The sequence below is a fragment of the Aulonocara sp. 'chitande type north' Nkhata Bay genome, linkage group LG1 (assembly GCF_057382095.1).
Source record: "Aulonocara sp. 'chitande type north' Nkhata Bay isolate Kocher_YH1m ecotype deep benthic linkage group LG1, A_spYH_male_GT1.1, whole genome shotgun sequence".
NCBI lineage: Eukaryota > Metazoa > Chordata > Actinopteri > Cichliformes > Cichlidae > Aulonocara > Aulonocara sp. 'chitande type north' Nkhata Bay.
In genome coordinates, this window is record NC_141344.1 from 36,840,888 (window position 1) to 36,859,785 (window position 18,898).

At 43.8% G+C, this 18,898-nt stretch overlaps 1 protein-coding gene across 2 annotated transcripts in view; it reads left to right on the forward strand.

Moving 5' to 3' along the window:
- Positions 1-211: 211 nt before the first annotated feature.
- The window catches only part of c1qtnf4 (C1q and TNF related 4), a 54,168-nt gene continuing 35,481 nt past the window's right edge, over positions 212-18,898 (forward strand). For both annotated transcript variants that reach the window (XM_086294499.1, XM_086294515.1), the window contains exon 1: positions 212-304. In XM_086294499.1, the coding sequence (XP_086150625.1) occupies positions 235-304 (70 nt within the window). In that variant the 5' untranslated portion in view covers positions 212-234. The remainder of the gene's footprint in view (positions 305-18,898) is intronic.

Here is an 18,898-nt window from a genome sequence, read left to right on the forward strand (position 1 = left end):
ATAGCAATATAGCCGTAGAATATATACATATATATGTACAAAGACAACATGAGCAGCAGCAGGTTGATGGAAGGCACTGAAGTAGGGAGAAAAAGACAGATGGAGAAAACACAGTGAGTTACAGGGAAAAAAGAGCAAAAAGGGAAAGCCGGGAGGGTGGGAGAGCAGACTGCGAGAGAGAGAGAGAGAGAGAGAGAGAGAGAGTGAGGGGGGGAGGTTTATCCAGCAGCGCTGATGAGACAGAAGTTTCAGCTCTGTGCGTTGTACACGGCCAGGACAGAAGAGACCTTCCGCATACATACAGGTGAGATAGCTCACTTCTTCTTCCCCTCTGAAGCACGGCTTGTAGCCTTTGTGCATGCTGAAACGTAATGCAGACATTCAGGTGCAACAGAGAATGCTAGGAACTTGGTGCTGGGAGCGCAGCCTAAGTTGTGAGTGTGCTGGCATTCATCGAGCGCATCACTCGGGGTTCAGCAGATGTCCCGAGAGACAAACAAGACAACCAGTCCAGAATGTGCTCTGATTTTTCTGATAAGTAATTTCCCAGATGAGCTCAAAAAGCAAGGGGCAGCGTAAGTGTTGGTGTGATGTTAATGGATGCTTTAAGTGTTGCTTGCTGTGTAAGTGCTGGGAGAAAAGAGCTATACTGCCTTCAGTGCGCATTCAGCAGTCATGCCGCGTCTGAGCAGCATGCATTATTTATCTGCACTGATCTCCAGAAACAGTGACACCTCACAAAAGCAGAGGGTGTAATGCATATAATGTCTATATAATGTCACATGTGGCAGCTGGGCTGATATAATGCACTGTGGGAATGCGAGCAGAGGGACAACCTGCAGCTTGCATATGTTTAGCTGAGCTACAGTTGCTTTGTCTTGTTTGTAACATCTTGCCACGGTGGGTTGCAGTGTGGCAAAGACAGCATGCATGGATATCCTATGGTTTATTTATCTGCCATTATCTGCGGCAGAGATACAGGAGAGCAGAAGGAGGCTGTGAATTAGGCTGAGGAGATGAGATCTCTCTTATCTTAAGATGGGTTTTCTGCACAAAGGCGGTTGACTCCTTTTGTCTGCAGATACAATATCTTAATCCGCATCAGTGTAACATACGGCTGCGGCGGGCTACAGATTGATCCTCGTGCTCAGTGTGTGTGCAGATTACACATTTGTCAGGGACATATGCTGGTGTTATTTACAGCATCTGTGTGTGTGTGTGTGTGTGTGTGTGTGTGTGTGTGTGTGTGTGTGTGTGTGCCTGCATCCAGCTGCTTCTGCCTTCTTTTATTGAGGAGCTCTTGATGTCGTGAGAGCAAACAAAGAAACCTAGAGTTATGAGATATAAAAATATACACACTGCCAGCGCAATAAATTGACAAGTAAAGAATTGTCTCAACCAAACACAGCCCGGAGGGAGGGAGCATCAAGCGGTTGAGGAAAGTTTCAAGCTTGTTGCTTTGCAGTAGATTGCAGCTGTAAATGGTGTCGTTTTACCTGTTGTACGGTTTTACCATACAGGCAGAGCCTTCAGTTTTCAGGCCCCTCTTCTCTGGAACCAGTTTCCTGTTTGGATTCAGGAGACAGACACTATCTCTACTTTTAAGATTATTCATTACTAAGATTATTCTCTCACCCCAGCATGTCACAGCAGATGGCCCCGCCCCTCCGTGAGCCTGGTTCTGCCGGAGGTTTCTTCCTGTTAAAAGGGAGTTTTTCCTTCCCACTGTTGCCAAAGTGCTTGCTCATAGGGGGTCATATGATTGTTGGGTTTTTCTCTGTATTTAGTTTTGTAGGATCTACCTTACCATATAAAGCGCCTTGAGACGACTGTTGTTGTGATTTGGTGCTATATAAATAAAATAAAATTGAATTGCTGTATTAAGTCGACCATCCTTTTGACATCATACACTCTATGCAGACGATAGATGTAGCCACATGACATTACGCACTGGTTTGTGGACTTTTTGCTTTTTGGCTGCTGCTTTATCTGTGTCATGATCATGAAACACAAAAGCATGTGTTTCTTAGGATGCTTAACAAAGAAGTAAAACCAGCAGCTTAACAAGTTCTTTGGCTTAAGCAACCAAGTTTTATTCAAGTGAGCCCTTTTTTTCATAATAAATACGAGCCTGTAGCATTTAGTGACAATAGCATATGAAGACTGTAGCTTGAGGCGACTGCATTTACGTACTTCTGAGGATGATGTTTGGGGTTTTAACAGACAGACTGAGATTAAAATAGTTGCAGCTACACAACCCTAAAGCTTCTGTAAATAACATTTAATCTTCTGCATTCCTGCACCAAACAGTCAGCCTGTCTTGTTCATTTGTGCTGACGACCTTGGATTGGAAATCAACTTGTTGCATGCAATATTGTTGCATATTCAACACTAACAGCGTGGTTTGTATGAGTGTGTGAGAGCGAAAAGGCCGGTAACCCCTCTCAAATATTCAAAAAGAAAAAGCTCGAATGCTTGAAAAACAGGGCAAAGATTTATTCAAGTTGAAGCCATGCTGTTCTCAGTCAGTCTCCTTTTTGTCATGCTTTAATTCTCATTTAGAAAGGGCTCACTCTGCTGCTCACTGCTCCAACTGTGACAGGTGCAGCTTTTCCCAAAGGAATGCCTTCTGATGGGAGCTTTAAAAAAAATCTATATCAATGCATTCTTTTTTTCTGGATTTCTCCTGACACATGAAGGGTATAGGAAAGAAAAACAGTGGTCCATCTTTTCATTGACCACATCTACACATAGTTCAGGCGTTCAGTGTTAAAAGGCACTGAAGGCATAAAGAGCCGATCACTACAGATCCAGATCCATCATGATGTTACTGAGGTGTGACTCACTTTAAAAAGAAAACAGCAGAAATGCAGTTTACTTGTACTTGTGCTAGAGAGTTTTCTTTGTTTTCTTTGTATTACTGTGGGGTCTTTACTTTACACCTTGAGAGAACTGTTGTTGTGATTTAGCATTAGATTGATAAATTGAAGTCAATCATTTGCAGAAAAATACTGTATTTATCAAAGCCAACATAAATTATACTTTTTTTGTTGTCCTTTAATCATAGTTTAAAATCTCATAATCACATATAATTTAATATTAATCACACAATTACTGAGCAGTAAGCATCACTATTTTTATCCTTGGAAAATAAAAACACTTAGATGAACCAGAGATCACAAAAATAGATAATGAGATACTTTCTGTGTTTTTGTGCTTAATGGTATTTAACTAAGACACCTGAGTGATGTATGAGCAACTAATTATGTGAGCAACCTTCTCCAAGTCATCTGGGGTAGCAGTGTTTGATCTTTGAAACATCACAGCAAACACAACATTTCAGTTTGGAAATAGTTTGTGCAAATCCAAGCTCAACCACGAGACATTGCTTTTTTTTATTTGTCATGAATTGAAGAGAACAGCTTTGGGGGACATTAAGGCCACCGTCACAAAGAGACCAGCTGGCAACCTGCTGTCAGCTTGTCAAGAATGAGGGAGGTTGCTTGGTGTCACTAGGTGAAATCAGTCACAAAGAAGTATTTGCCACTGTATTGAAAACCTCATTGTAATTGCTGTGGTTGCTAGCAGATTAGTATGGTCACGTGTAATTTATGAGAGAGTTGCCAACACGTACAAACACTTGTTAACGATTTGGTAAGCAGCAGTGAAACGGGAAACAGAGACCAACCATCTGTAAAGAAAACACCTTTGAAAAGTGGTGGTTTCAACAGAAAGGCACACATTTTATTTTGAAGGTGAACGCTCTCCATTCCTGATTTAGATTTTTCAAATTTCACTACTTGTCTGTGGTTATTTGGCAATTTGCAGACAACTTGTCATCTTCTATACAAACTACAGGCAACCACAGCAATCCAAGGAGTCACGAGTCCCCTGTGTTTTTGAGGGTGACATTACGGCTGCCAGCACCTTCCAAATAAAACTGAATGTGGAATATTTGCAAGAGCCACTTCAGTCACTGATTGCCCATCTGTAAGCACCAACCAGAATACTCAAAGCAGGTGGAGATCTGTTTGTTCAGAGCTTGCCAATCTTGAAAGCACAACATGCATCCCACGCAGGAAAAAGTAATTACTAAGCCAATTACACGAGATTTTGACCAACAGCAGGTGAGCATGTTGTGGAACAGTGGAAGTGTGAATGCAAAGCATGATGTGAGAAGCACACAAGGAAAAAAGAGAGAAGCACTCCCAAAATAAGCCCCAAGAAGAGGAAAGTGACAGTACTGCAGCAGAGGATGTCTTTGAGTTGTACCGCGTCATCATCTGACAATCCCTCTGTTGCTGCACTAATCTGTCTCCAGCAACATCCTGACGATATCTCACACACACACACACACACACACACACACACACACACACACACACACACACACAGTTCACTCCACCCTGAACCCTTTCATACTTTCCCCAAAGCACAGTCCCCACCCCGAATGGAAAACAATCCATCTGTGGATTCTTCTGTTGTGATTATACAGGTTCACAATGCTTCAATGCTTTTGTTTCCTCACTTTCTCAGGCCATGGAAAAAGACTTTCGGACTGCCTCGAAGAGATTCTAGCAAACCATCAGGCAATTCAGGAGGGGAAAGCGGTGCTTTACCTGCACTGTGTATAGTGCGGGTGGAGTGCTGCTGACTTCGACTGAGAAAATTGTCAGGCGGTGGAAGGAAGGAATACACACCTCTATTGCGTGGAGATCAGGGGCAGTACCCCTGGATTGGCAGACCAGGGTGGTGGTTCCCATCTTTAAGAAAGGGGACCCGGTGTGTGTTCCAACTACAGGGGAATCACACTCCTCAGCCTCCCTGGGAAAGACTATGCCGGGGTGCTGGAAAGGAGAGTTTGTCTGCTAGTCGAAACCTCGGATTCAGGAGGAACAATGCGGTCTTCGTCCTGGTCGTGGAACACTGGATCAGCTCTTTATCCTCTCGAGGATACTTGAGGGGACATGGCCCAACCAGTCTACATGTGTTTTGTGGACTTGGAGAAGGCATTCGATCGTGTCCCTTGGGGTGTCCTGTCGGGGGTGCTCCAGGAGTATGGGGTGACTGGCCCATTGCTACGGGCCATTCAGTCCTTATACAACCGTTGCATAGCCGACAATAAGTCGAACTTGTTCCTGGTGGGTCAGCCAGGGCAGCCCTTTATCACAGATTCTGTTCATAATTTGTATGGACAGAATTTCAAGGCGTAGCCAAGTGGCAGAAGGCTTTCACTTTGGTGGTCTCAGGATATCATCTCTGCTTTTCGCAGATGATGTGGTTCTGTTGGCTTCATCAGGTGATGGCCTCCAGCTCGCCTTGAATAGTTCGCAGCCGAGTGTGACGCAGCTGGAAATGAGAATCAGCACCTCCAAATCTGAGGCCATGGTCTTCAGGCGGAAAAGAGTGTAGTGCCCACTCCGGGTCAGGGACGAGACCCTGCCCCAAGTGAAGGAGTTTAAGTATCTCTGGGTCTTGTTTGCGAGTGATGGGAGAAGGGAGCGGGAGATCGACAGACGGATTGGTGCGGCGGCCACAGTGATGCGGATGCTGTACCGGTCTGTTGTGTTGAAGAGAGAGCTGAGAGTAAAAGCGAAGCTTTCAGTTGACCAGTCGATCTACGTCCCTACCCTCACCTATGGTCACGAGCTGTGGGTAGTGACCAAAAGAACGAGATCGCGAATAAAAGCGGCAGAAATGGGCTTCCTCCGATGGGTGGCCGGCCTCTCCCTTGGAGATAGGGTGAGAAGTTTGCCCATCCGGGAGGGGCTCAGAGTAGAGCTGCTGCTCCTCCACATCGAAAGGAGCCAGTTGAGGTGGTTCGGGCATCTGACAAGGAGGCCTCCAGGTATGTCCCACCATGAGGAGGCCCCGGGGCAGACCCAGGACATGCTGGAGAGATTACACCTCTCGGCTGGCCTGGGAACGCCTTGGTGTCCCCCCGGATAAGCTGGAGGAGTTTGCTGAGGAGACGGAGGTCTGGGCTTCTCTGCTTTGGCTGCTGCCCCCGCGACCCGGCCCCGGATAAGCGGAAGAAAATGAAAGAAAGTATACTTTATTGATCCCCATGGGGAAAGTCCTCTCTGCATTTAACCCATTCACTCAGTGAAGCAGTGGGCAGCCATTGGGCACCCGGGGAGCAGTGTGTAGGGATGGTACTTTGCTCAGGGGTACCTCAGGGTAGCCGTTCAGTGGATTCGAACCACCAACCTTCCGATCATGGGGCCACCACTACCTACTGAGCTATCCCTGCCGCAGTGGATGGATAGATGGATGGGTGAAATAAGTTATCCCACACAGAACAGTGTGCATGCTGTCAAATGCAAGCTGTCTTTAGAACAACTTTCAGTCCAGTTTCCAGAAATTCAACAGTCAGCACAAGTAAACATGACTCACTGCATTGTGTTTGTTTATGACCATCAAGCATTACACAGTGAGCTACCAACGTACAATCATGCAGTAAATGATGGGATGGGAATGACGGGATGGGAATGACGGGAGTGAAAACTGGGTAAAGAGACACTGGTGCTGGTGCAGGTGTAGAGTCAGAAGGGTAAAACAAATAAACAGCAAGGACAGAAGCTGTAAATGGACTGGTTCTTAAGCAGAACTTTCCTCTCTGGTTAAGCACTCAAAGTGCTTCATTCAACTTGTCTTAGTCACATTCATACAAGCGCTTTTTTCCAACATCTAAGTGCTTTCTGTCTAACACTCACACACTCCAGTGAATGCATCAGGGGCAGCTCAGGGTTCAGAGTTTTGGTGAAGCATGCAGACTGAAGCAGCCAGGGATCAAAATACCAACCACCCAATTAGCAGATGACCTGCTGTGACCCTCAGCCACCCCAAACTGTGGTATGAGAAGAAGATTGATGCCCATCTACAAACTTTGTCAAACAGAAGTTCACAGACCAAATTTAGCACCACTTACTACAGGATAAAAACAAACTAGCAGCCACTGCTGGTTTTTACAGTGGCTCTTTAGGGACAGCACAGCTGCTCTTTCAGCTGGTGCGCCTCTTTTAGCCAACTGAAATATCTTTGTTCAAAATTTTAAAAATCTTAAGGAGACTTTTATTATCGCAACTCAGAAATACCAGGAAGGATATAGTCTGGGGTAAAAATAATTGTTTTCACAAGCAGAACAACTCATCTCTGTGCAGGTTGCCAAGAGATGAGTGGAAAAATTGAGTCACTAATCCAACTTAAGGTGGAAATAGGTGAGAGCATGGGCTGGTGCTAAATATAGTAAGCCCAGATGATTAATACTACTGACTTTGGATTCTTCGTCCATGAGGTTGAATTTCAATGTCACAAAGTTTACACAGCAGAATGAAGTGTGATCTCTTTATTGACCCGTGTTGTGGTATATAACCAAAGTGGTAGCTAAACGTGATGTGGACACCAAACTGACTGGACAAACACGACTCAGGATCAGCAGGTTCATCGCTTTCAGCGTGTTTGGAATTTAGTTCAAGAAATGCTTGCATAATCAATTCAATTCAATTTTATTTACACAGCACCAAATCAGAACAACAGTCACCTCAAGGCACTTTATATTGTAAGGTAGACCCTACAATAACACATGCAGAGAAAAACCCAACAATCATATGACCCCCTATGAGCAAGCACTTTGGCAACAGTGGGAAGGAAAAACTCCCTTTTAACAGGAAGAAACCTCTGGCAGAACCAGGCTCAGGGAGGGCGGGGCCATCTGCTGTGACTGCTGCAAGCTCACTAAGCCGCTAGCAAGTCTCTGGACTCTTCTGCTGCTTTCATTGTCCTTCAGTATACAGATGCATTTTCAGTTTGTAGAGAGGATGTGATCAGTCAGCACCGTGGATGTTTGATACACTCACTATTTAAGATACCATGGATTACACACCTCCGTTTATGATAGAAAGGGAACTGGATCAAAATCAAATAAGCATGACAAAGTTGGATATTTCTTAAGCATTAAACAAACGGACCAAAAATAAGTGGGTGGAGATTTCTAACTATATGCTTAGAAGTTCTTTGATTCTGAAGATGTGTCCTGCTAGTCTTAGATCATTAAACCCGTCCTGGTGGGCTGGAAACATCCTCCTGTGCTAATTATTCACCTTCCTCACAAGACCATAACAGCTGACCACAAATTGCAGGATAGTTTGCGAAGGGAAGTTTGTTGGTGTTTAAATCTTACTGAAATCTAAACCAGCTCCTTACCTGACTACCATCTGTTTCTTCAACCCCTGTAATCGCACATATAATGGGCCGAGGCAGCAGTCAGCTCACTCCCACTGCTGCTTCACTTGTACCTCGTATGTCACTGATGAATCGAACCTCGCCATGTTTTCTGGCAAGAAACTAGGCTGCTGCCACAGCTGATATTCTCCTTGCTTTCTCTCTCTATTCCTTCTCTCTTTCTGTTTCTTTAGCAGGTGAATTGACAGGATTGAGAGAGCAGTGTTTCTGCTTTGGGTTTTCTTTGTACTCAGACACTGGCAGGAAAAAGAAGACACTTACAGGATGGATTAGAGTTCATAGAAATTGATCTCTTCTCTTGTTTGCTAGGGCTGACAAGCTTGGCTTACACCTCCAACTCTTTTTTTCTCTTTCATATTGGATCTGTCAGTTCTCTCTCTTTGTCTTTCCATCTTTCTTTCCATCCCTGCCATGCATCCCATCCCCAGGCTGGTCCGTGTGTCTACAGTTGAGCAGGCAGCTGACAGCTTGGTGACAAGTGCTGAGGAAGGGAGGAGGAAAAGCAGTGAAGGGAAGGAGGGAGGGAGAAGGATTAATGAGAGGGGCAGAAGCAGCAGAGGTCTGCCACTGCACCTCCAGATAACAACCCCCCAATTCTCTTTGATATGAGGCCCAGGTCGCCAGGCTGCTCCATCAGGCTGCTCCATCAGTTTGTATTTTTGAGGAAGGGTTGGGCTCTTATTATACCTTCCTCCCTTTATTTTCTTTGTGCATTTTAAAAGGGAGGAAAAGAGGAACCAGTGTAGGGTGGTGCCAAACCTCCGAAGAATAAAAAGCCAAAAGTAGAACTGAAAAAAACACCTTTGGGAAAGGACAAGAGGAAAGAAACTGGTTATCCACCCAAAGCACGTTCCCCCTGCTGTGCTGATAAATACAGGATGGTGTACAAGAGGAACTGCATGATGTCTCAGCAGTGAGAGGTTGGCAAATACAACATGGGAAATGTCTAAACAACTCGACTACTAAATCAAAACTTTAATACAACAGATACAGACACACTGAGACTTGATATATATATTTGGCAATTACACTCCGATGATCCATCATGGGAGAACTGAATCCCAGCACTGATAGGCTTTAGGACACCTCCCCGGAGTCTGAGGCTTAGATGGAGCTATGACTGAGGTATCTGTGAGTTCGAGATGGGGGGAACGAATGAGTCTGAAAGGGACAATAATGGACACTTAAACCAAACAACGGGAGGCTCATTGGGTCAAAGAAGGTAGAAGGAAGATGATAGGACAAGAGTAATGATGTCAGACAACGTGAGAATTGATATATAAACATGCTTCTACACATGATATAGAAACATGTATAAATCATAGGTTTTAAAAGATGGATGTAACTTCTGGTTCTAAGAAGATTTAGGTACCTTAATCTTAATCTTTAGGAACCTATTCCTAATTAATACCTTAATCCTACAGTCCTTCCAGTGACCAGCAGGGGCAGCTCCTCATCCCAATCCTCTTGATGCAAAAAGAGTCTGATTGTATAGAAGTCTATGGGGAAGCGTCTCTAATGCTAACTTATCTATGACTTCAGTCAAGATTTTAATTGTGAGTTTGTGGTCTCTGTTCTTAGTTTCAAGTCTCATTTAATATGATATGATGTTCATTTTGTAATTTTTCCTCATTTATAATAATAAATTAAACACTAAACATGGAGTGATTTGGAGTGTGGCTATCTTCTGATTGATAAGTACCTCACTAATCAAATTAATGAGTGTTGTCATTCTGGCTACATCCATCTTTTCTATTCAGTCTGGGGTATAAATACATTCACATTCATTGTTTGTTTGTTTTTTCAAAGCTTTAATTTAAGCATATGTTTTTACTGCTCTGGGATTTATGCTCCCTCACTGGTCAGGAGCTGAGCTGTATGCACAGGGCAGTTTTCAGATGGGGGGGAGCAATGAAAGGACCTGTTGAAACAAACAGACCTTGTGATGAAACACTTTGCATATTCCTGCAGAAAACAAAATCCACCAATAGGCTTTATTTTTTATGTAAATAGCAAAGAACCTAATCCAGCCCTCCAGCTTTTCACTTTCATATAAACTTTACATGGATTTCCATAATACTGCTGTAGATAACGATGTGAAAACAAGGCACACATAAATCCCAATGAACCCGACCCTCTGACGTCGTAATGCCCCTCATGATCAGGGCTCTTGTGTGTGTCCTGCCCTTTGGCAGCATACTCTGTTTAAAGTTGAAGACATTTACTGTAGCACCAAAATATAATATCAAGTACCTCATTTACACTTAATTCAAATCTAACATGGCAGTGAACTGTGCCACATGTTTGGTAGAGCAGCAGATAATGTTAAGCTCTGAGTCATTCTTAGATAATCTGCCATAGCTCCTCAGATAAAACATTACATTACAATAAAGATGTGCACACATCACCCAGAGGTTAAGCTGCAGGGATACAGATTTAATCAATGGGACTTTTCCTAACTGGTAATAAATTAATTTTGTAAGTCAAAATATTTACAATGAATTACCCAGTCCCAGTACACTCCCTTATTTAGATTTGTATGTACTGATGGTGGACGTGATGTTTGTTTGTTACATGAAAGCTCCAGATAACATTACCAACTATTGTGCTCATGCTTGGATTCACATTTGATTACAATTTGATTAAAATGTATATCTTAAGAGAATTTTGGAGCAACAGAAATTGCTCAAGTCATGTAAACTTGCACTATTTTATAATCTGCTACTAGAAGATTACGGCATGTCAGCTGAATGGAGCTGGTAGCTTTCAGTGTTTGAATGCAGATAATGCTTTAATAAGACAAGTCTTATTAAAGTCCATCTCCTTCTCTTAGCTGATGAAGGGACCAAAACAAAACTTTACACTTGTGCTAAATAACGACCCTAGACATCTTCTCAGAATGTGTTTAAGGACAATGAAATCCAGAGACATATTTGAATCCTTCATTTTACACTTTGTCAGATAGCTGTTGCAATAACTGTTTTAGTTAAAAAGCAGAAAGTCCTGCTTCTCAGCCTGGTTTAGAAGACAGAGTGAATTAGAAGCATTACAAATCTATAAAGGTGACTTTGAGGGCAACAGAAGGTTTTTTAGCTCAGACTCGGGTATTACCTGTCATCATCCTGTCCAAGAGCTTCAGACTCATCTGGGATTTTGTCTGCACACTTCTGATTATACGACCTGTGTAATGCAGACATCAGTGGGGATGCTAAAAACAATCTTCTACAGTAGAAATCTTTGATCCAGTCCCAAAGGGCATAATCATTCAGGATCACCCCATGACTCTTATTTCTTCTCCTGGGGCTGCTCCTTGTGATAATGGACATAATCATAACACTAGACTGAACACTTTGATGTCCATCCTCAGTCCCAGTCTACATTTTGATATTGACTTCTAGTCAGAGGTGTGAACTTTCCTATCCACCCTCCCTCAGAAGCCTGTGCTTTGATTTTGCCCTCCCAGCAGGTAGAGCCGAGGGAGGCGGCTTCACAACATCAGTCGCAGCCTGCTGCCTTCATGGGAAACAGAGCAGACAGTATTGGTCATTATGGAGGCCTTTATGTGCTTTTCACAGAGTATAAGGGCGAGCACGGGCATGCATGTGCAAAATTATTATCATCAAGCTAACTGGAGGACGTACAGGGTAAGATGGGCGTTGAGTGTTCTTTGGTGGAACAAAAAAAGAACCAGGTAACATGTATACTGGTTTTTATGCTTTTTCAGAGCAGGAATGTTACTGGGACTTAATATGTACGTCCTGTACTGTGGATAACTCTATTGACCTTCATATCAACCCGTGGTAAAATCTGATGATGACAGGTACTGTGGATAAACTACTGCACATTTCTGTGTAAAATGCAAGTTAAAAAGTAGAATGCATCAGTTCTGTTTGTCCCGATTTAAAATGTGATGTGTTGCTTTTTGGTTCAAACTGTAAATAGAAACAATGCAGTAATTGTTTTGGTTTTTTTTTTGTTTTTTTGTTTTTTTTGTTTTTTGTTTTTTTGTCCCGTTTGGATCTTTAGCCATCAGAATTGTTGTCTTAAGGCCAAGAAAGATGCCAAGCGGATTTATTTTACCAAGTGGATCATCATGGCCTTGCCATATTGGTCCATTTGATTGACCTTTATTATAATTATGAATTTATTTTATTTTCAGTTGCTACAAACGGGACAGACATGACTGGGGGATAGGACAGGGAGAAAGAATGAAAGAAAGAGAGGGAGAGAAAGAAAGAAAACCAGAGGGGAGAAGAGATGGTGAGAAAGGGGGGAAGAAAGAAAGAAAAACAAACAAACAAACAAACAAAACACCTGGGTCACCTGTATGGAGAAAAAAAACAGAGAAAGCAAACAAAGAGCAACATAATAAAAAAAACGGCACCATCACAATAAACTAGCTAGCAGTAGATATCAGTAGATACTAAATAATAAACGATATTGTGCAGCACGCAAGATAGACAGCGCACAATGTGCTTTGAGGCAGCAGCCAAGAAAGCTGTAGTCTGCGTCTGTGAATACCCGTGTGTACACCTGTGTGCATACCTGTGTGGATCAGCATGCTTGCATTCCAAAGGTTTCTCCATGTAACGATCTGCTAGGGAGTGTGGGGAGCCACAGCCCCGTCCTCCAGGGCATGAAGCAGGTATGGAGGAGATCGAAACTCCAGACATCCAGAGGCCCCCAGAACACAAGAGACCAAGGAAGACCAACAGAGGGGCAGCCGCGCCACTGTCCCAGTAAGAGCTGAGGAGAGTCCCAGATGAGGGCTCACTCAGCAGCCGCGGAGCAGAAGCCAGGGGGAGTTGCAGTGACGCGCCCGTGAGCTCCGCCGGCAGCCAGCTGTGCCTGAGTGACCGAGCCCCAGGCCGAGAGGCCGGGGGCACCCCACCTCCGAAGTGGCCCGAGCGAGCCGCAGGCTCCAGGCCCTGATAAGCGGCCGCCAAGGAGTGAGCCGGTGTGTACCCGGACGCCCACCCCCAGACACAAAGAACCACCAACGCACCGACACCTGAGGGAGTCCGCCACTGGCAGGGGAAGTGGTGGTAGGGGGAGATAGGCCTCCAAACCTTGGAGGGCCTGAGATGTCCCCAGAGAGGTGGCGTCTGATACCCAACCTGACATATAGACACAGACATACAGGCACACACAGACACAAACATCCATTCCCACCCTCATGCTCTCATATGCACTTACTCCACACTCAACCAACGTACACACGATCACGCTCCCCAAGCGTACTCTACGAACCGGGTCTAGGTACCCTTGCCCCTGGAGGGGGGAACTGCACCCAGACCCAGGTGCACAATGCAGCAATTAAAACATGAGCCGCATTTTGCACGAGCGTTGGGTTTTCTTTTTCAGCCGTGGTAGCAGTAACTTCACTCTGCTGTTACCACTACAGTTGTTTCAGTTTAACCGCATAATACAGATCAAGGTCAGACGAGAAACTGCTGAAATGCATTCTGGGAAAGTACATAATCACAAACCTGTGTAGAGAAAGGTGACTGAGGGGAGGAACATTGTGTCGTGCGCTCTTTATTCTAAATGATGAATATGGAGCATGTGGTTATGCCAACTGACCGTAAGCTTTAAGTTTAGATTTAACTTCATCAACCGTGTACAAACGGTCTTTTTTATACTTGGTAAAAAAAACTGCACATTTGTTTTTTTGTGTACAACCCGATCCTGTTATATGCAACTTATCACATTATAATCATCGAGGGAAATCTTGGGGTAGACACAAGCTCGAACCACCAACAGTGGTCCGTACACTGGCATCTTTCCCTTTGTAGGCTTGCAAACCACCAGTGCCTTCTCGTTCACCTTCACAGTTTTCACCAGTTTCATGAGAGCCTGGATGTTTGCGGTGAGCAACTTGAAACCTTGTTCCAAACATAGCATGGACCATACTCACAGTGTGTTATCTAAATGTGTAGAGGAGGCCATTTAAAACATGTCAGAAACATCCAACTTGGATTTCTGACAACTTAATGCTCTTTGAAACATTTTAGAAGGAAATATGTTTTTAATTTATGCTGAGCTTTTAGCACTTTTTGTTTTGAACTCACCGGTCACTCTTGGTAATCATCTAAATAAGTCAATCATCGGCAGAAAACTACAAGGATTTGGAACAATCAAAAATCTCACTGCTGCTTCCAAGCAGTCCTTCCTGCTGATGCCATGGAGACTACTCGCTGCACATCCTACCCATTCATCTCGTGCATCCATACAGATTTCACTGGATTTCCAGTGGCCTCATTTATCTGTAGCTAGCAGTACAGAAGCAAAGCAGGCATATAAGCTATGTTTTTAAAATTAGCAGGTCATTTCAAATGTCAACAAATATGGCCTGAAACAGACTATCAACTGGATTTTGAAACACAAACTGTTAGCTAGCTATCGGTCCATTTGCTGTATTTGAGATCAATCTCTGAGATGGCGAGAGTGACAACACAGAAAATCCAGTCTCAAAATTATATCCGCTCTCTCATTAAGCACTTTATCCAGCTCTTCTGACCAAGGTGTTCCCAAGCCAGAGGTGTAATCTGTCCAGCGTTTCTGAGTATGCCTCATCCCAGGAGGACATACCTGGATTACCTCGCACAGGAGATGCCCAGGATGTATACTGATGCCTGCACTACATCATCTCACTCCTTTAACATGGAGGAGTGGTCCCTCCTAAGTGACCACAGCTAAGGCTGAGCCTAGCCACCTTTAGTATCCATGATCTCATTCTTTAATCCGCAGGTCATGAACCAAGACCTGAAGATACTTAAAGTCACGAACCATGGCCCTTGGCAGGTGTTGCTGAATTTCTCTTGTTAGTTTGTATTGCTACTTTTATTTTACAATAGATTGTTTTTTAAGTAATAAAAAAGAAATTTAAAGGTTGTGTTAGAAAGTAAGCATAGACTAAACATGGTAGGTTGCAGTATTATGTCAGAATTTACAGAATTTACAGTAACATGCTCTGCACTGTTAGAATAACCCAGCGTAGGAGTTACTAATGTGAAATTTAGCTGATGGTGCCTTTTAGTGTAACTAACCAAAGTCCACCTGAGACCAGCTTTATTCTGGCAGGGTTTGGGAAGCAGTGGTGAAAACATCTGTCTATATGCAGTTAGCCAAATCAGTCCTTCTGGAAACAAACTGGGTAGCCATCTTGAAACACCGCCTGGGAGTTATTTTAGAAGAATTGACTTTAATTTAAATTTCAACACCAATTTCTCCCTTAGATTTTTATTTGAAAATTTTAGTACCATTCTCTTACAATGTCTCTTGATAAATGAACAAAAGCACTAAATCTCCAGGTTAGCAGCAGCACTGGTTATCCCATCATAGCCACAAACAAACATGCAATGCTGCTTTCAGTACAAATTATGAGACTTATTTATAAGTTAGTAACTTTTTGCACTATCTCTAGCTAAATCCTTAAAGCTGAATACTTGCTGTAGGTTGGTGCCCGGGTCATGGTCAGAGCATTTTACAGAGAGCTTTTTTGGTGAAAATGGTTATAGCGCAACTGAAACACGGTGAGGGGAGGAAGATTTAACCAAAACACTAAAACTTTGGGATGAAGGGCTGAAAACAGTGCACTAAAATTCCACAAGGTGGAAGGAAGCTGCAGATTCAACACTTCACGGTTTCCAGTGTGTTATTGAAAGAAAGCACCTCTGGTACTCTCAAAGATGAAAGGCTTCATTTTGATTGTACTATGTGCTTTGAAACACAATGAAATCATCGATCTTAATGTGCTATGTTGATAAAAATGACTCTCTGAAACTGATGACAGTGATATTGCTTTAATGTGCAGTAAAGACAGCTGATGAGATCACACATGAAATAAGCTGATCGACTGTTACCAGAAATAAGCACGACGCCCGTTCCTATTGTCCCGCAGCATCTTATATTCCTGCTCATTTACGGCATCCAATGAGCATCCGTACCACTAAACACAAAGTGTCGTGCATGCTGCTCTCCGCTCAGCAGCCGTTGGATTTGGATCGGCTCTCACTGACTCTGTCTGTGTGGCTTTCAAGGTTGCGTGCTGCAGTTCCAGTCAAAGTCATTTTCAAAGGAGCTTTTGTACTCAGATGCCAGTGGGAGAGGAGGAATCAGCAGCCTGCACCCCTGTGTGTTTAGAGGACAGGAGGAGGGAGCCGGTCTTGAGCTGGAACTTCATGTTTGCTCCAGCTCATGAAGCAAAACATGTTTCATCTGTTAAGAATGGGTAAACATGTCAGCAAATGGCAAATTATGCCTTTGGTTCCCATTTTTCAGGCTTTTGCCATTTAAACATGGCAGCTTACTATATGGATGTTTTTTTAGCTGAAACGTTTGTGAGATAAACCATGTGTCACATTTTCGGTTTTGAATTTACTTTGGATAAGAAACTGTCAAAAGCATTAACCAGCTTTGTTTCAAAGAGTGTGATGAAACAAAGCCTGATCCTGATTACTTTAGTCATTACACAGCCTACAGACTGCAACCATCAGTCAACCTCTGCTCCCAGGGAAAATATGTATTCTCCAAATGGGTGTAACTATTTGCTGGAAGTTGTTGTGAAATCAGTTGCTAAAGCCCGAGGATTAGAGACCAGTAAGGCCCCAGTAACCATCGATTGCTGGGGAAAAGTGTGTATTCCACGACAAATTGTTTGCTGAAGGTTGATAGGTGTTGCTAAAGTGAAACTGGCTGCAAAGAGACATACAGTGCTGCACCAACAGCATGAAATTGCTTTGGTTGCTTGGTTGGTTCCATGCAAACTCGAAGCAATGATCTGCTGGTGACCAAAGCAGGCGCAAGGACATTTTTGATATGGCATCATCGTCGTCAACAACCTCCAGCAACCACTCCACAAGTGACTATTTTTCCATCGCAGTCATAAGTTTCCAGACAATTTCTAAGCCTGTGTGGTTCACAGGACATTTAACATATGATAATATGTAAAACTCCCACTTTAGAGGTGTTTTGTATTTGTTACCTACATGATGTTAACAATATTTTGCAGTGTATGTGCTTAGTTTCATACCTAAGAATAAACATGTGTCATCAACTCCCTCAGAACGTAGCCAAAGCTCACCAGTCAAGGAGACGGTGTTATGAATTTTTCAACAGGTATTATAATATAAATTTGAATATATTTTTTTTTTTATTTGAATCAGCATTTGAAACAACAGTAGGGGCTTACAACCATCAAAACACAGTGGAGCCTTTATCATGGTTTGCAGTATTGGGAGGTTACTTTTAAAATGTATTCCACTACAGATTACAGATTACATGCCCCAAAATGTATTTTGTAACGTATTCCGTCACGTTACTCAATGAGAGTAACGTATTCTGAATACTTTGGATCACTTAATATATTATCATGCTTTTTACAACTACATGAATGTACTATTGCTGTGTGATTTATTACTATTACTGAAGACTACTCGTCATACCAACTAGATGTTTAAATCTTAATATAAATGAGTAACAGTAGGTGGACATTAGGTAAAGCTGCACTTTCTGCAGCGATCTCGTATAGAAAACTATTCGGCGCGTATATAAAACAGGTCCGCGGCTCCGAACCGTAGTAAAGGGACCTCTGGCTAATACGTCGAGTTCACGGTTTGCCCCTCTGGGGGCGGGGGTACCCGGACCTGGGATATAGAGTATGTTTGGGGAGTGTGAATGTGTGTACAGTGTCTATTTGTGTCTGTCTCCACGTCGGGTGAGTGCCGAGTATTTGTTTGTGTATATGGGGGTGGGAATGCACGTTTGTGTCTGCGTGCGCCTGTTCATCTGTGTCTATATGTCAGCTTGGGTTTTAGACTCCACCTCTCTGGGAACATCTCAGGCTCTCCAAGGTATGGAGGCCTTTCTTCCCTCACCACACTCCCAGTGGCTGATGCCCTCCGACGTTGGTGTGTTGGTGGTTCTTGGTGTCTGGGGCTGGGTGCTCATGTATGTACCGGCTCACTCCTGGTGGCCGATTGGTGGTGCCTGGCGCCTGTGGCCCGGCTGGGCCCCTTCCGAGGGCCTGAGGCCCGGTCCTGTCTGGCACAGCTGGCTGCCAGCAGAGCCCGCGGGCACGTCACTGCAACCCCCTCTGGCCTCTGCTCCGTGGCTGCTGGGTGACCTCTCGTTTGAGGCTCTCCTCAGCTCTTCCCAGGAGGGTGGCACGGTTGCCCCCTGGTGGTCCTCCTTCGGTCCTCGTATTCTGGGGCCTCTGGATGTCTGGGGCCTGGATATCCTCCATACCTGCTTCATGCCCTGGGGGATGGGGCTTTGGCTCCCCACACTCCCTAGCAGATCGTTACATGGAGAAACCTTTTTGAATACAAGCGTGCTGATCCACACAGGCGTACACACGGGTGTTCACAGACATAAACTACACCTTTCTTGGCTGCTACCTCAAAGCACATTGTGCGCTGTCGATCTTGCGTACTGCACAATAACATGTAATATTTAGCATCTACTGTTATCTACTGTTAGCTAGTTTATTGTGATGGTGTTGTATTTATTAAATTCAATTCAATTCAATTTTATTTATATAGCGCCAAATCACAACAAAAGTCATCTCAAGGCGCTTCATAGATACAGAGAAAAACCCAACAATCATATGACCCCCTATGAGCAAGCGCTTTGGCAACAGTGGGAAGGAAAA